A 17155-nucleotide genomic window follows, 5' to 3' on the forward strand; every position below is an offset into this window, starting at 1 on the left:
TCTCTCTCTCTCTCTCTCTCTCTCTCTCTCTCTCTCTCTCTCTCTCTCTTTCTCTCTCTCCATATATCTATATGCTCCACACCACAACCCCACCAGGCTGCCCAACCTATGGGAGGGGTTCAGTGTGATCACCTACATACTGTGCGTGGGACTGAGTAGGGAGACCTTTGTATATTGAGAGGGGCAGAGTGGAATAACCTGTGCATATTGGGAGGGGCTGAGTGGGATAGCTTGTGCACATTAGGAGAGGCTGAGAAAGGAAGCCTGTGTGGGTGGTTCTGTCTTCAACTGTTGTACCCAGCACCAGAGTGTGTGTCATACAGTGTGTGTCACAGTGCTCCATAACTGTAGCTGCAGAGCATGGAGGTGGGAAATCAGAGTCAGTGGAGAGAGCACAGCTGGGGAGTGAGCCTGCTGGTCCACAGTCAGAGGGTTTGGCATTCACTGCTCTCTGTCCATCAAACTGACCACCATGGCAGAGGCAAGGTTGTAAGGACCTGCTTGTCATGGACTCCTCTCTGCTGGGTGACTTACTAATGCTTCATTGGGTGCAATTCACTTAAGGAGGAAGGAATTTATTTTGGCTTACAGTTACAGAAGGATAGAGTCTACCACAGTGAGGAGGGTATGGTATGGTGGCAAGAGCTGGAAGGTGGCAGATCACAGTTTTCCTCCACACACAGGAAGCATAGATGAGGAGCAGGAAGTCAGGTGAGACTTTAAACCCTCAAATCTACTGCCAATGACATACTGTAGCAAGGCTCTACCTTCTTATGGTCAATAACCCGTCCAAAAAGGGGCAACAAATTCATGCTATGGGGGACAATGTGTGTGTGTGTGTGTGTGTGTGTGTGTGTGTGTGAGAGAGAGAGAGAGAGAGAGAGAGAGAGAGAGAGAGAAGAAGAAGAAGGAGGAGGAGGAGGAGGAGGAGGAGGAGGAGGAGGAGGAGGAGGAGGAGAGAAAGAATGTATGCCAAATGTGTGCCCTCACAGAGGCAACAAGAGGGCATGAGATTCCTTGAAGCTAGAATTACAGACAGTTGTAAACCACTTGACTTGGGTGCTGGAAACCAAACTCAAATGCTCTGGAAGAGCAGTGAGCACTCTTAACTATGGAACTATTTTGCCAATTTCCAACATTTTTAATTTAAATCAAAACAGATGTCTTCCCTGGTTATGAGCTAGTGGGCTGTGAGCCCAAGTGTCCTGGTCAACTTTAACTGTCAAGGTGGCACAGCCATGTGACAGGAGACCGTTAGTTGAAAAACTACCTAGATCAGACAGCCCCAGGAGCATGGATGAGAGGGTTGTTGTGATTGTTCCCCCAGGAGCATGGATGAGAGGGCTGTCCTGATTGTTAGTTGATGTGGTCCAAGGCAGGTGGTCCCAAACTGCTTAAGAAAGCTAGCTGAGTACAAGCAAGCAAACAGCACCATCCCTGGTTCCTGCTGGATGCCTTTGGCTGTAATGAAAGTTCCTTCCCAAGCAAAGTTCTCACTGAGGTTGTCCTGGCTTTTACATGCTATTGGAGCATCCACCATCATAGGCAAGATGTCAGGCCCCCACTTCCCTCATCTAAAAGTGAGACACTCCCTTCTCTGAGGCGAGGTAGAAGGGAAGGGCTCCCAATACCACCCCTTGAGCTTTGTTTGGGGTTGAAAAGCTTGCTAAATGATGGTCCCAGAAAGTGGACAACATTCCTTATGATTTTCAGGATATGGGACAGTCTGACTTACCTAACACCACATAAGGTTTCCTCCCCACCTTTTGGTAAACATTTCTTTTAATTCCAATTAAACAATGTACTTAGTTTACTATACATAACATATATTCAATATTACAAAGTTAAGATACTTTTTTTCCTGTCTTTTAAAATGAGTATGTGCCACAGAGACCACACAGAACCTGAACAAGTTCAAGCCAGATGAGGTTCCAACTCTGAAAGGAGGAAGTAAACATGGGAAAAGAAGTTATTTGCAATTGATACCTGCTAGCAAAGAAAACCAATCAATTTTCTCAGAGTATCACTGGGAATATCAACCACACTCCAGGGCAGGCCCCAGGGCCAGGAATAGTCAGCCAACACAAAACGAACTCCTTGTTTGCTGTGAGATTTAGTTCCATGTTGGCACTTTCTGTTTTATTGGTTTCCCTGACGATTTCTGATTGTATTAATGCTAACTTCCACTACAGCCTCTTTCTCGTCCATTTGTCAACCCCAGGCTTTTATGCTAAATTAAATCAAATATTAAATCAATTTTCTACTGCTCTTTGCTGCCCAGCCTCCTAACACTTACTATCCTGGAAAAGAGGAAAGAAAACAAAATAAACAAAAGAGGCAAAACAGAAACCCAGTCTGCCTGAAAGTGCCTTCTCAACTGTCCTAGCCAGAACCTGCAGGTGCCTGAGCACTCTAGTGTCCCTCAGAAACCAAGCTGTCCATCTCCACTTTCTCCTGCTATTTCCAGGTCCTTTCTCTAGGGCAAGAAAGACTTCCCAGCCCTGAGTCTTTTGTCTCTGCCCTCGAGTTCCTACTTGTGCAGCTGAGAATGGCTTACCCAGTGGCTGAGTACAAGCCTCTCAACCATAGCAGATCCCTCCCACACTGGGCAGAATGAAGAACAGGCTCTGGATTCTGGCACCCAGGTTGGGCCACATCCAATATCTGGCTAACAGCTGCTGCTTCTATTCTGCATGGAACTAACATCACACTTTGTCCTCTAGGCTCCTCCCTGAGGCGGGCTGCCACACACACACTATCCATGGCCTCTTCCTGACCCCACTACCTTTGGTCAAGGCGTGCTCCTCAGAGGCTATCCTGGTGTAGGACCGTGAAAGGACAGCACAGTTTCTGGTCAAGCACCGGCTAGAAATCACTGGAGATCTCAGGTAATCTTAAGGGACGGCATGCATTTCACCACGCTCCCAGACTCCAGGCTCCTGACATGAGGCCACAGACCTCCAAATCCTCACCTTTCAGGCACGTAGGACAATGCCCACTAGCCCCTCCACAGGTAGAGGGTGTGTCTACAGGCCACAGAGCCTCAAGACAGATCTGTATATTAATGAGATATCTAAAGGCCAGAGGGGCATAGCCAATTAAACATTCCTTCCCAGACCTTCCTCCTTGCAAAAGGTATTTAACCTCAGGCCTGCCCTGAAAATATCGGAGTATAGCTTTCATCTACTTTTTGCCATGACAATAAATATCTTAGGACCATAGCCTATTTCTCTTCCTTGGGACCCACCTCGGGGAACAGCAGAGCAGGCCTTTGTCCACAGAGCCGCTGTCTCATCTCCCACTGACGACCTCTCTACGTGTCCAGCCATGGAGGCCCAGCCACCCAAGCAAGCAAGCCGAGCAGCTTTGACCCAGCCAAGCGAGCCACCAAGACCGAGCCAAGAACTCTCATCCCCACTGGACTCCAGACTGTCCTGTCCCACCCCCAGCAGAGTCCTACAGCTTCACACAGCTCGATGTCTGCTCGGAGCCAGCATGGAGTGAACACCGGGAATTCCCGTGCCTCTGTCCCCACAAGAGGCCCTAGCCATGTGGAGAGACAGAAGCAGGACCCACATATCAACCCAACCGGACCCACGCACACTACAACCCAACATCATGGGACTCAGTGGTCCTTGGTAGCACCTGGTGACTTGTCTAGTCTCCTAACATCCCTTTTCTGATTATCTGAAGAACACTCTAGGCCTGTGGCTCTGTTCCATTCTTTCCTGTGATTTCATTGTTTTCTCTCTTGGTTAAGTTAAAAATCTTTAAAGAGGTGAATGTGCATGAGTACAGTCTGCTGTGAGAAACCAAAACAATACACAGAAATCTCAGTTGGCGTTATCCTCACAGGTCATTCCCAGGTCTACCCCAAGCTTTACCTGGTGGCTTTGATTTGGCTTATTTACAGCCTCAAAATCCATATTAATTACTGCAGTTTTATTTTACTAACTTCAAAGAGCAGAGTTATTCAAGGAATAAAATTGCTCTCCACAATTACTGCCCCAAGACAGTAACTCTTTCCTCCCCTGCCACTGTCAAAACCTGCACTTTCCACTGTCTCCTTAATGGGATGGTCTTTCTTTTTCCAAATGCCATGACTATGGTACTGTGTGTTGGTGTAAAGCTTTAGGCATTATCTGCAGGGTTCCAAGCATGGCCAAGACTGTCCTTCTAGTCCCCTCACCCTCTTGCCTGCTTCCTGCATGCTCCTACTGCCTTCTGCATCAACACACCATCCCCAACACGCACTTGCACTGAAAAGCTTATCTAGTGTTTCTCTGAGGACTCAGCCTCTGTTTTTTCTCCTTTCCCTTTCTAGAGATTCTGTGTAGACAGGGGTTGTCTACCATGCTTCTGTTCTTTTCTTCCTCTTCCTGGATGTCTCAAGTTGGAAGCCTCATTTCTGACTTCTTATGGGAGGCTTTGCTCTCTGTGCCTCCTGTGTTTATACAGCCTCTCCCAGAGGATGGAAAAGACAGTCCCCTATTACTGCGATGTGTTAGCAGTGAACTCAGGGCCTGGCACATGCTGGTCAGTGTTCTACCACTAAGCAGATGTCCAGCCATATTTTTACTTTAATAAGTTTGAAAATGGGGCTCACTAAGTTGCCCATGCTGGCCTTGAACCTGTGATAGTCTGGCCTTAGCCTCTAGAGTAGCTAGGATTTCAGGCCTTGCAAAGAATTTTAAATATGGGGTTTCTTGCTCTAGTATTTTCTCTTTGTATTCCTGATACCTCCTTCTCCACTCCAATTCCCGTGATCCTCCTGTTTTTGCTCCTACTCTTGCTCTTGCTCCTCCTTCTCTTCCTCCTCTTCCTCTTCCTTCTCCCTCTCCTTCCTGTTCTTGTCTGTGTTACATTTGCCACCCAGCCCTTTACCTCTAAGGTACTTCGTTCCACCAGGGCCATGGCCCTAGCAAGCCCTGAAAGTTCTTCACTTTCCTCTCTGACCATGGAAAAGTCTGCTCCTAACTGAAGGGCCAGAAAGCTAAATATGAGGTGAATGCTGAAGCGAAGGAACATAGTGCTCTCACTTAGAGCTGGATCCTTAGTCTGAAGTGATGCTCTGCCTACCACCTTTTCCCAGGGACTGAGTGTGTGTGTGTGTAAAATCTTACACATAAGTGCCACTCAGGAGGTCTAATGGGTATGAGTTTTATATATTTCTGTGTACATGCTTATGGATATGTGCACATTTGTATGTGTATGTGTTCAAGTGTCTAAGTGTATGCTCAGGTCAGAAGCTAATGTCAAAGGATCTTCCTCAATCATTTTTCACCAAAGTTTTTGAGAAAGAGTCTTTCACTGAACCAGGGGCTAGCTCTCTGCCTCAGCTGGACTGTCTGCCTAGCCAGCCCCTGGGTCACAGATGTGTGCTGTTTTTTTTATGGCAGTGCTGGGCATTGACCTCAGGCCCTCATGCTCCTGTCACAGCACCTGACTGAGCTGCTACCACAATCTCCTGATAGCTTTTGAAGCTGACTCTCAACCTACGTCTTTGCTCCTCTTCCTCTGTATTTAGTGCTTCCCATTCCAGTCTGTTGGGACGGGTCTGCTCTGTAAGCCAGAGGCTCATGTGCAGCCCTCATCCCTTCCAGGAATCCGGGTCAGCTGGTGATCTCAGCAGCTTCTGGCCAGCCTGCTCCAGCAGCAGACTGTCTCCCTCCTCTTCACTCTGGCCAGATGTATTTGTAACTTCTTAGGGAAGTTTAGGGAGTTGAAACAGCCAAATTAGATTGCCTAAATCTGTTGCCCTCACCTAGAAGGTTTGATTTTACTTTATCTTTCATTAGCTAGGAAGGAATTTTGAAGTGTGCATTCCTACCACAAAGCCTGGTTTTTCCAAATGCTCAGTTTACTTTCTTTTTTGTTCAAAGTAACTGGTGCATATTTTCCCCATTCTTTTGCTTGTTTATTCTTCTCATTTTTAAGCGCAATATCACTGAACTTCCAGGCATTTACAAGGCAGATAAATCTAGTTTATCCTTACTAATTATGAGTGCTGAAATGCCAGCACCTGCTCTTGCTGTCCTGTGGCTTGCTTTGGACTCTTTCTCCAGTGTCACTGGTTTTCTCATGCTTCGGAGATTTTACTTTCCATTTCCATCCTGGTCCATTTCTACTCAGTGCCAAGAAACTCGCAGTTAAAAGCCTTAGACAACTTAATAAAAAGTCCTGGTTTCAGTATGTTTGGGCCAGGGAGTGGCACTATTAGGAGGTGTGGCCTTGTTGGTGGAAATGTGTCACTGGGGGTGGGCTTTGAGACCCTCACAAGCAGCCTGAGGAGTCTCCTGTTTGCCTTTAGAACAAGATGTAGAACTCTCAGCTCCTCTAGGGCCATGCCTGCCTGGATGCTGCCATGCTCCCGCCTTGATGATAATGGACTGAACCTCTTAACCTGTAAGCCAGCCACAAATAAACATTGTCCTTGTAAGAGTTCTTGGTCATGTCATCTGTTCACAGCAGTAAAACCCAAACTAAGACACCAAGTAACGGAAATGGATGGAGGTGGTCACCAAAGCAGGTGAAGATGCTTCCGACCATGAAAAAACATTTCAAGCAGAAGTAAATTACACACTCAAAAGAATAAGAAGAAGACCCTCGACTCCTTCACTGGACAGACTGGAGGGTCTGCCTGCTAGAAAGCCTCTGGGGCATGTTCTGGGGAAGGCTGGAGGGAAGCGAGCAGATATGAGGCTCTGCAAAGCACCTTTTTTGTCTGAGCTCAGGCATGCCCCTTGCCTCATCTCTATGCTGTCCATGGCTGGGCTCCCTGGCCTGAGAAGGGCAGAGGAGAAGAGATCAAGGCTTTAAGAGAGAGCAAAGACATGGGCTATGACTGATGCTTATCATGACTCCTGAGCTCTGGGGAACATCACAGACGGTTGGATGTGCCCTTTTCTGACAATTATAATAGCTGATGCAGGCTGTCTGCTGAGGGGGTACTGACTGCCGGGCCGCGCTGTCACTATGAACAGTGAACAGAGCATATTTCCAGGAACCAGATACTGAGAATTAGTCTATTACATGTACTTCATGAAATTAGGTAGAAATCTGTGGATTGATCATGACAGCAGTTTGAGATCACACTAAAGCAGCTAAATGTCACATTGGACTAATAGTGGCCTTGAGATTGGGAACCTGTATAGCAGAGTTTGTTATGGAACAGTGGTTAGGTGTATGATAATGTCCCAATTCCTTGGAAGTGTAAACAGACCCAGAGAGTCACAAGAGGAGATTTGAGGAGAGGCTGGTATCTGTCAGGGTATGGTGGCTCCTGTCACAGATGTGTCTTTCTCTCTGGAGATGAAGGACCTGGTCTTTCCTGGGTTGGGTATAAGGGCAACTGATGCATTCAGGTCAGTGACTGGGGGATTCGGTTACCACCATTTAATTAGCTGCTCACATTAGAAGCTATCAAGTTCTGGAAGAGATGGTAGCAATGGGGAATTCTAAGACAGATATGCTCTAAAGCTATCTGATTGGAGGAAGGGTCGCCCGCCTACTATAGGGCTCACTGCAAGGAACACATAGGGGAACTTGGAGCAGAGGGATCTTCACCCAGGTGAGCAACCTCAGGGCTATCATCACTTAACATCACTTGCACAGTTTCCAGAAGGAACTGTTGCAGGCCGAGCAGAGCAGAGGATGGCGGCAGGAGCCCAGAGCATGGCTGGGACATTCTGGTCATTTTTGTCATGATGTCAGAATGATTGTTCATGGATAGGTCAATTAGGAAACACTATTGATGTGTCAAGGAAGCCAGAAGGAAAAAGGTCCTGTGCTATGTCCCCTGGGGAGAGGGATCAGTGGGGCTGGAAGTGGGGAAGGTGACAGAGCTATAAACTCATTGGTTCAGGTTTAAGTATTCAGTGAGGTGAGATAGACCCCTTGGTATAGAGCTGTTATGCAATTTAATCCTAAGCTCATCCCTGCCATGTAGGCAATATTGCCCCATTTTGTAAATAAAACCTAGGTTGAAAAAGGATAAAGTGGCTGCCCCAAGTTGTACAGTTAGCATGCTGGATGGAATTCAGACTCATTTCAGATCCATAGACTCTGGAGTTTTCACCTGCTTCACTAAACTCAGGACATGTCTTCCTTTTTTATAAAGCTGCATGAGACCAGGATTTCCTAATTTGCACTGGAACTATCTACATCCTATTAACTGTAGTTTTGTCCTCGCTCATGAGTTTTGTCTGATCCAGTGTCCATTTGTGCTGTCACCTATGCGGCCACCTTCCTAAGGTAGTTCTATTTATTTGTACATTTATCTTTATTGTAAAATTGGCATGGCATAAAGTGTACTGTAGTAGCCATTATTAAAGTACATAGTTCAGTGGATTAAGCTCATTTACATCACTAAAGCAATACTTTTTCATTTTGGGCACAAATATATTTCGGAAAGGCAAGGTAACATAACTACCACAGAATAGAAAGCAGAATTACCCTCCATAAATGGAGGTAACTATCGGAATGCCTGAAGTACAGGCATCAAGTCTAACTTGGAGCTGACTCCTTCTGTCACAGCAGGCTGTGACATGAAGCCTGCCTTCACCCCTATTTCTATTAAAGCAAGTGTTGGGGACATGGAAAAGATACAAATGAACCAAACCTACAGTTCTCACATTCTCAGAAAACTTCATACAGGTGTGAAGAGTCATTTTCTTACTTTGAACTTGACATTTTCCTGCTCCCAGGTCCACATCTTGCTTGCATGAAACACTGTCATCCTGAGGCTGTGGGTACCAGTGAAATGCACAGTCTCCTGTCCTACCAAGTCTCTGTGATCTGACTTTGAATGAAAAAGTCTGATTGTCCTTTCCAACTTAGAGCACTGATAGGGAGTTCAGCTTGAGACACGGTTTCTACTATCTCGTCTATACTCTTCCCCCAAGAAGTATAGTGTTTATCCCACACTAATACAGGGTTAGCTCCTGAGCTCTCTATAAAAAACAAAATTCCTGGTGTAAAATGACACATTTATTCACATGTAACTTTTGTATACCCTTCTATAAATTTGAAAGGATCCACAGGTTTCTTATAATACTCGGTGCGATCTAAATGTAAATAGTTATTTTATAGTATTCTCTAGCAGTTAATGACAAAAAAGAAAAGAAAATATAAACATGTTCAATATAGATATAATAAAAAAATACTGGTAATCAATGGATGTTCAATACACAGGCACAGAGGCCAGGGTGACAGCGTTCTGAATTTACTTTTATAGGGATTAGATTGTCCTAATCCTACTCACTTGGAAGGGGCTCTGCAGAACACTCTGCTTTGGTATCTAAATCATCTGTCTTTGATGAGGCCATGCACGACAGACGATGCCACTAGTTGCTCTGAGTGAGTGAACTTAGTCATGTCTTGGTGGAAGGGCAGACATTTTGAGCATGCCTAGGATAAAAAGGTCCCTAGTAGCACAGAGAGGACCCCCCTTTGAGGCAGAGACATGAGATATAAAGCTTCACCATGATTCAGATTTCAGTGTAAGGTCAGATTGGTGTGGAAGCCAAGTGCCCGGATAGTGGAAATGAAATATGTGCACATGTGCTTTAGTGGAAGTAAAGCGCTGAGCAGAACGTGGCAACTATTGTTTCTTAAGCCAGGAAGGGATGTACTTTACCAATGTTCAAAGAAAACATTTCATTTCGGAAGTTGGAGGTGTCTTTGGAAAAACAAGCTGTGATAGGGGAACACACGTGGAATTAAGGACCAGACTTGAATACTGGTTTTCCTTCCATGAACGCATAGAACTTACCCTCCCTTACTTTCCCAGCACGATACCACGGGGCCCGGGGCCTTCGTGCCTCACCTGGGGCTTGCTTTCATCTTTGTCTTTGTAGTAGAAGAGCTGATCTCCACGTAGCACAAACCATCGCTGCTGCCAGTTCTTCATGATGCTCCTCTGCTTCCTCAGCCAGCCGGCCTTGAGCACAGGGCCCAGCTTGTGGGGGACCAGGGGCCTCCCTGGGCTCCGGCTCTGTTCCCCCATCACCAGGCTCTTGGAGCGAGCTGGAAGGCAAGAACACACAGTGAGTGTGGAGACTGAGGTCAGTACCCCATTCTGGCACCTCAGCTACCCTGGCACCAAGGCCCAGGGCCCAGGCTGGCCATGCAAATTAGATTCACTTTCCCCTTGAATTTCCAGGGTGTATGCCTGAACAACTCAGAAGTAGCCTGGGTTGATGCACTTGGAGGGAGATATATAACCCTCCTTCATTAGATTCTGCTCTGTTGCTGAGATGCAAGATTCTCTACCTCTCCAGGTTTATTCCCTATGGATAAGTCCCTTCTGTGAACTATAATTCCTTATGCCTGGCTTATCTTATATATCACTCCCCTACTAGCTCAGACATTTTATTTTTCATTTCTTTCCCATTCAGATCTTGGCCTTGGTTGCTGGTGAATTCATATTCTATCTTTAAGATTCAATTCAAAACTGCCATCCCTTGGCTATTGCTACTGATTTTGCCAGCCTTGTCTCAGTGGCATTTGGGCTTATTGAATAATGGGGCTGTCTCCATGCTTGCCTCCTTATGCTAAGAAAGAATGGTGATCCAAGACAGCAAGTTTCTCCAGAGGAACTGAAGAGACATCTGAAGAGTGCTTAGATGCAGCACAGCTTAGCTCCTTCCCGAGACACAGCCACTTCTGACTTCTAGCAGCACTAGGTACAGAGCTGAACATGTATTGTTGTATTTCAGATGAATCTGCACCCTTCCTATATGGCTGTGGGGCCTGGCTCTCTGTATCACTTGAAGCAGAATCAAATTCTCTTGATCAAAGTTTAAAGACAGTAATCTGTCTGGTTATGGATTTGCCTTTCCTGAATGTAATGCTTCTGCAAAAGCCACCATCTGTGGACATACAGAATGCCTTAGCCACTGTCATGATATTCCACACAGTATTGCTTCTGATCAAGAAACTCAGCTCAGCCTGAGAAGTGTGACAATGGGCCCACAATCACGGAATCCACTGGTCTTACTATGTGCCTCACCACGTTGAAGCAGCTGGTCTAACAGAAAAATGGAAAGGCCTTTGGAAGACATGGTTAAGCCAGTTATAGTGTCTACTAGATGGTAGCAGACTGGGCTGCTAGAGCAGAGAGATAGAGCAGGGTTCTTTAGAAGGCAGTATGTGCTTTCAATCAGCATCCAATATATTGTACAGTTTCTCCCATCCCCAGGATCCACACATCCAAGCTCAGGAATCAAGGGGTGGAAAAGAAAGTAGTTCCACTCTCTGTCATCCTTAGTGACCACTAGGAAAATTTTGCTTCCTGCTCCTGCAATTTTAAGTTCTGCTGGCCTAGAAGTTTTGGTTCCAGAGTGGGGGAGCCACAAAACATTCCATTGAACTGAAAGCTCAGACTTCCCCATGGCTACTTTGGGCTTCTGATGTCCTTAAGCCAGCAGGCTAAGAAAGGGATAACAGTGTTAGGTGGGGTGATTGATCCAGATTACCAAGGGGAAATTGGATGGGAGGTAAGAAAAATTATGTCTGGAGATCCTTTAGGGTTTCTCTTGGTGCTATCACATCCTGTACACTCCTCAGGTATCTTTTCAGCCTAATCCAGGCAAGATGACAAAGGGCATAGACCCATCAGGAATGAAGGTATGGGTTGCTGCTCCAGGAACAGAGCCAAGACCTACTGATATTGTTGTTAAGGGTGAAGAAAACATAGAATGGGTAGTAGAGGATGGTAGTTATAAATACCATGTGACCAGCTGCAGAAATGAGGATTATAATTGACATGAGTATTTCTGTCATATTTTGTTAAAAATGTGTTTGTACAGATATTTGTTTTCTTTCATTGACTTTTTAAAATCACCTAATGTAACATCAATAAGGAGAATATCAGTGGTTATCATATTTAAGTTTGAGTAAAAAAATGTCACTCAAGGAACATTGGCACATATCCTAAATTTATAATGCATTTGTGGCTGTATAAGTGATAGTTATATCAAGTCAGGGGTAATTATAACCTGGTTAAATATATAAATCCATTTGTAATTCTACATGGGATAGTTATATCATGTTTAGACATCATTATGAGCTGGTGATACTTCCACTTGGACATTAATCATGTTATAGGAGATATGATTCGGTGTCAAGTTGACAAGGAGTGGACTTGTGATAGCTATTTTTGGTTGTCAACTTGACTGCATCTGGAATTAACTCAACTGGCTGGGCACATCTGTGAGGGATTTTATTCTTAATTAAATAATCTGAAGTGGACAAGAAGACTCACTTCTCATCCAGATCTTTGAAGTGTGAAAATAAATCTTTAATCCAGATCTTTCAAGGTTAGAAGATCTACCTTTAAATCTGGGTCACACCTTCTACCCTAAAACTATATAAAGAATATGCAAGAAGGAAGCTTGTTTTATTCTTGCCTGCTTGCTCTCACTCTTGATGGACAATCCATTCCTTCACTGGGATTAGAGCATACTTCTTTGGGATTCTGGAGTATACTAAAGATGAGCTGAACCATCCAATATCACGGACAGATCAACTACTGGATATTTGCACTTTCCATTGGTAGGCAGCCTTCATTGGAGTAGCTGGACTACACACAGGCTGTAAGCCATTCCAATAACCCTTTTCTATATATATGTAGATTCATTCTATAAGTTATGTTTCCCTACAAAACCCTGACTAATACAATGAGGAGAGGCATGGCAGCAGGAGCTTGAGATAGTCAGTCTCAGTCACCTTATACTCTTAGTCAGAAAGCCAACGCAATGGATGCTGGTGCTCAGCTCAGTTTTCATTTTTTACCTAGTCTAGGACCACAGCCCACTGAATGGTGACACCTAGATTTAAAGTTGGTCTTCACACCTCAGTTAACTCATCTGGGAACTCCTTCATAGACATCTATGTGCTCCTAGATCTTGTAAAGTTGACAATTGATGTTGCTCATCAAAAATCCACACCTTGTCAACCTGACATCAAAAGATATTCTGCTAATATAATCTCCCAGCCCTCAACCTCATAGGCTCACGGCTATCTCATAATGAAAAATGCATTCAGTCCAACTTCAAACATACCTTTGCAAGAGTTCTAATACATCAAAAATGTAAGCACAGAGTATCTTCTGAAACCAAGGAAAACAAGTTACATACTTCCAGTGCACAACGGCACAGAATAAACATTCTCAAAATGGTGAAGTGAAGATATAGCAAGTAAAGGCTGGACCACAGCAAGACCAAAACGCAGTAGGAAAAACATTAAATCCTGCAGCTTCCTGTCCAGTGCTGGGACTCATAATGAACCATCTAGGCATCAAAGGGCATGGAAAGCCTTGTACCTCAAGCTCTGCCATATCTCTCTTGGCCAGCTTCAGTCTGTGCCTGAACTTTTCCTTAACAGATCTTCTGTGGTCCTAATATCTCCAAAAAATCCTCAGATCTCCATTTCAGCATAGGTTTAAATTTCATAGCTCCAGACAATGGACTCTCAGAGCCTTAATACAGAAGCTACAACCTCTTCCACACATTGTGTGGCTTCAGCAGCCATCTGGAACCTCAGCACAAACTTCCAAGACACCCTCAAGCAGCATTTTCAGTTCAGACTCTCTCCTCTGAAATTAATTTAGATTTGCACAAGAAGTCAGAGCCTCTGATATATTATTGTTCTAGAATAAAGACATGGTGATATTTTCAACAACCATAGCTACTTTTCAGCTCCTGATAACCTACAATTTTACACTTTCTCCTTTCCCTGACAAACAGTACATTTTTTGTCTTTCCCCACCCCCGTACTCATTTCTCTCTCTTCCTATAAACCTGGAGATCAGTGAGTAGTAACCATGATAAATCCTGAATTCTAGCCTCTCTTGAAATTTCCTCCATCAAACAAATCAGTCCATTATTTTTTGTACTCAGCATCACTGAAGTTCTCAGGATATAGGCAGAGTGTAGCCAGATTATTTTCCAGAATAGATCCTGGATGGCTTCCAGCCCAGTTCCCAAGGATCTTATTCTCCCTAAAAAGCACATTGTGTTTCTCTCAGCATCTGGTTTTCCCCCACCCACCAGAATCACCCATTAAGCTCTCATCACAACATACTAGGACTTTTCTACTCCTAAGCCCTAAAAAACACATGATGAACTTTATCACAGCAACAACACCACTCCTGGTATCAAGTTTCCATATTGCAGTCCCACTCCTGGTACCAAGTTTCTGTATGAGTTGCTTTACTTGTTGACAAGGAGGAAGGAAAGTTACTCTGGTACACAGTTTGATGGTATAGTCAAGATAAGTCAAGGCAGCAGGAGTCTGAGGCAGCGGGTCATATTGCACCTGCACTCAGGGAACAGAAAAAGGTGGATGCTGGTGTTTATCTTGCTTTTTCCATTATATTCAAGCTAGGATCTTAGTCAGTAGAATGGTGCTATTGACATTTAGAATGGGTTTTCCCACCTAGATAGAATTAAGTCTGGAGATGTCATCCCAGACATGCCCAGAGATTTGTTGAGTCTAGAACTTGTCAAATTGATAATAGATATTAGCAATCATGCCATGAGGTCTAGTTGAAGAAATACAGACTTTGGACAAAGACTTGGGTTTACCTCATGGCCAGCACTATTATCTCTCCTACTGATCTACAGGTCAGTAACTCCAGTCTATATAGAACTATAATTCCTGCTGCATAGTAAGTGGGAGGAGGAGAAGCTGTCAGGGAAGAAGAGAGATAACCAAGCCCTGCTGAGTGCTTGGCACATCAACTGGCCTAGTGACTGGTAACCATAGTGATGATGATACTGATAAAGGGGATAGTAGGATGAGTGCCTCCATGGATAATTTGTTTCCTGAATCTGAGCAACCAGCAGTAGGCCCATAGAGCAGTAGAAATCTTTCTACGGCTATTGGCACTTTAAACGCCTTCATAGGCTGCTTCCTCAAAATGGAATTGAGTAGCTATATTTTACCACACAGGTGGACTGGCACACCACTTTCCTCATGCCCACCAGTTCTGTGGATCAAACTTTGAGGATTCATACTTCAGAACTTAGTAGATGCAAAATGATAGTATTAGTTCTCCTCTTCTAGATGTTTAATCAACTGGGACTCCTTGCTAGGGTTTTGCTACCAGTAGGAAAGACCTACTTATTCCATTTGCCTATCTAACTCATCACTGTTGATGGGGAGAGCAGCTGCAGTTCTGAAGTCTTAGCTCTCATGGCCCTGGAAAGGTGCCTTTCTGTTCCCTGACAGCTGGTGCATCTTGTCTGGGGTCTCTGCATTACTAGTTTAGTGGTCTTGCCTTGGAGGACACAGACCTGGAAGAAATGTTTGTCCAGTTGGGGCTGGGCTGGGCCCCTGATGAGGCAGAAAGAGGTTGTGCCTGGTAGAATTTCATCAAACTACCAGGAGGGACGCTTCTGTCCTCGTGGTTGCCTTCTACCCTGACCTTACGTCAGCTCAAGCTGACCAGGTATAGCAGGGCTGGATTAGACAGACACTGGCTGATGTGGCTCTGATGAGATGACAGTGATGGTCATGATGAGAAGACAGCAAATGTGATGTCAGTACTCTGGTAAGATCTGAGAAAGGACCCAGGAGCAGAGGGGACAGGGGTACCCCTCTGGTTACTGAATTTTCTTTTCAGGGTCTCAATTTGATCCACATCTCTAAATATTTTTTAACAACTTCCTTAAAATTAGGTCATCAAATACATACATGGATTTTTGTGTTTTGATTGCCTGATATTTCTAACTAAGGGCTTGACAAGCAATGGTGGTCCTGTGAGTGAGAATTCTCTGGTGTGGGTGGGTTGGTTGGTCTCCACTGTCCATTTTGAATTCTTTGTCTTTTCAGGTAATCTGCAAGAAGCACTTAAAACCTTCCATACTTCCATAGAAGATGGCATAGACCCCTTTGGGGCCTGCAGGAGGGACTGAAGCCATGGAATTTCTTAGGGCTGTATTCATAGGGCTCTATCTTTTACATTCTGTTATAGCAGAACCTGATGCTTTCTCATTCAACCAGACATATACCTTCTCTTCCTACTCTAGCATCCTGGGCAGGGCGCTCACAGCAGGGACTCAACAGTCTCAGGAGCTAATCTGCATAGACGGACTCTCTTGAGTATACTGGACAAGGTCTACAGATTCCAGATGGCTTCTCTGGGAAAGATGGACTCCCTGGGCAGAGGCCCATGGATGCTAAGCCTGGCAACATTGGCAATAAGTGGTTGTGTGGCTGACCATGCATGCTGTTGGCATGTGTGGCCCTTGACATGTCAACACAAAGAGAGAGAGAGAGAGAGAGAGAGAGAGAGAGAGAGAGAGAGAGAGAGAGAGAGAGAAGAAAAAAAAGAAGAAGGAGGAAGGGGGGGGGGGAGGGAGGGACGGAGGGAGGGAGGGAGGGAGGGAGGGAGGGAGGGAGAAAGAAATTGATTTACCCTGATTGTCAAGCTGTGGACACCAGCCATCAGGTAATGGACAGCAGGCCTTCCTGAAGCCACTTTTGGAGAGGGGGGACCGACTCCAATGCCCTACAGTTTGCCGGAGAGGCTCATCTTGCATAGGCCACGATCACTACCAAACCGGCACAGGTTTTCCCCCAGATGATCAATCATGTAGACATTACTTTTCAGACCCATGGAGCTTCTCAAGAGGAAAATGGCCATGGGTATGATTTATTAATAATCATTGTTCTTGTCTTCAGCACTTCCTTTAATCAATTTGTTGAGTTCTGCAATCAGGCCTTGAATCAGGCAGCGCTGAGAAGCTAAGGCTTCAGAACTGACTGGAGTTGGAGAGCAGACCTGAAGCATGCTAGGCCTGGGGAGGATGGTAACCTTTACCTCCTTAAAGTTAGGGGCTCTCTACTCACAAGAGGGCAACATCCCCTCTCTTTCCCTCTCTCCTTCTGTCATCCCTCCCTCATAAACAGAGTCCTCACAAGTACAATGTAAAATTCTGAGCTGATGTTTTCTGTTGGAGTCTCTGACAGTTAAAAGGAAGGAAAATTAAATGAAGGTGTAGACTATTGGGGTACAGACCCCTGTAGAGCCATCAGGAAGAAGAAAAATCTCTGTAAAGCCAGTTGGCCAGGCTTTGAAGGGTGACCAGCATGTGAACTCACCTCAGGTCAGGGCAGGTAGGACTCCTGGTTTTAAGGAGATCGGCAC

The 17155-nt window shown here is 45.1% G+C and overlaps 1 protein-coding gene across 1 annotated transcript in view; it reads right to left on the reverse strand.

Annotated features, from left to right (window-relative positions):
* The window catches only part of Arhgap22 (Rho GTPase activating protein 22), a 151843-nt gene that overhangs the window by 89370 nt on the left and 45318 nt on the right, over positions 1-17155 (reverse strand). The window contains exon 2 of the mRNA XM_028789100.1: positions 9827-10026. Coding sequence (XP_028644933.1) covers positions 9827-10026 — 200 coding nt within the window. The remainder of the gene's footprint in view (positions 1-9826; positions 10027-17155) is intronic.

This window comes from Grammomys surdaster, unplaced genomic scaffold (genome assembly GCF_004785775.1).
Source record: "Grammomys surdaster isolate TR1022 unplaced genomic scaffold, NIH_TR_1.0 125789, whole genome shotgun sequence".
NCBI lineage: Eukaryota > Metazoa > Chordata > Mammalia > Rodentia > Muridae > Grammomys > Grammomys surdaster.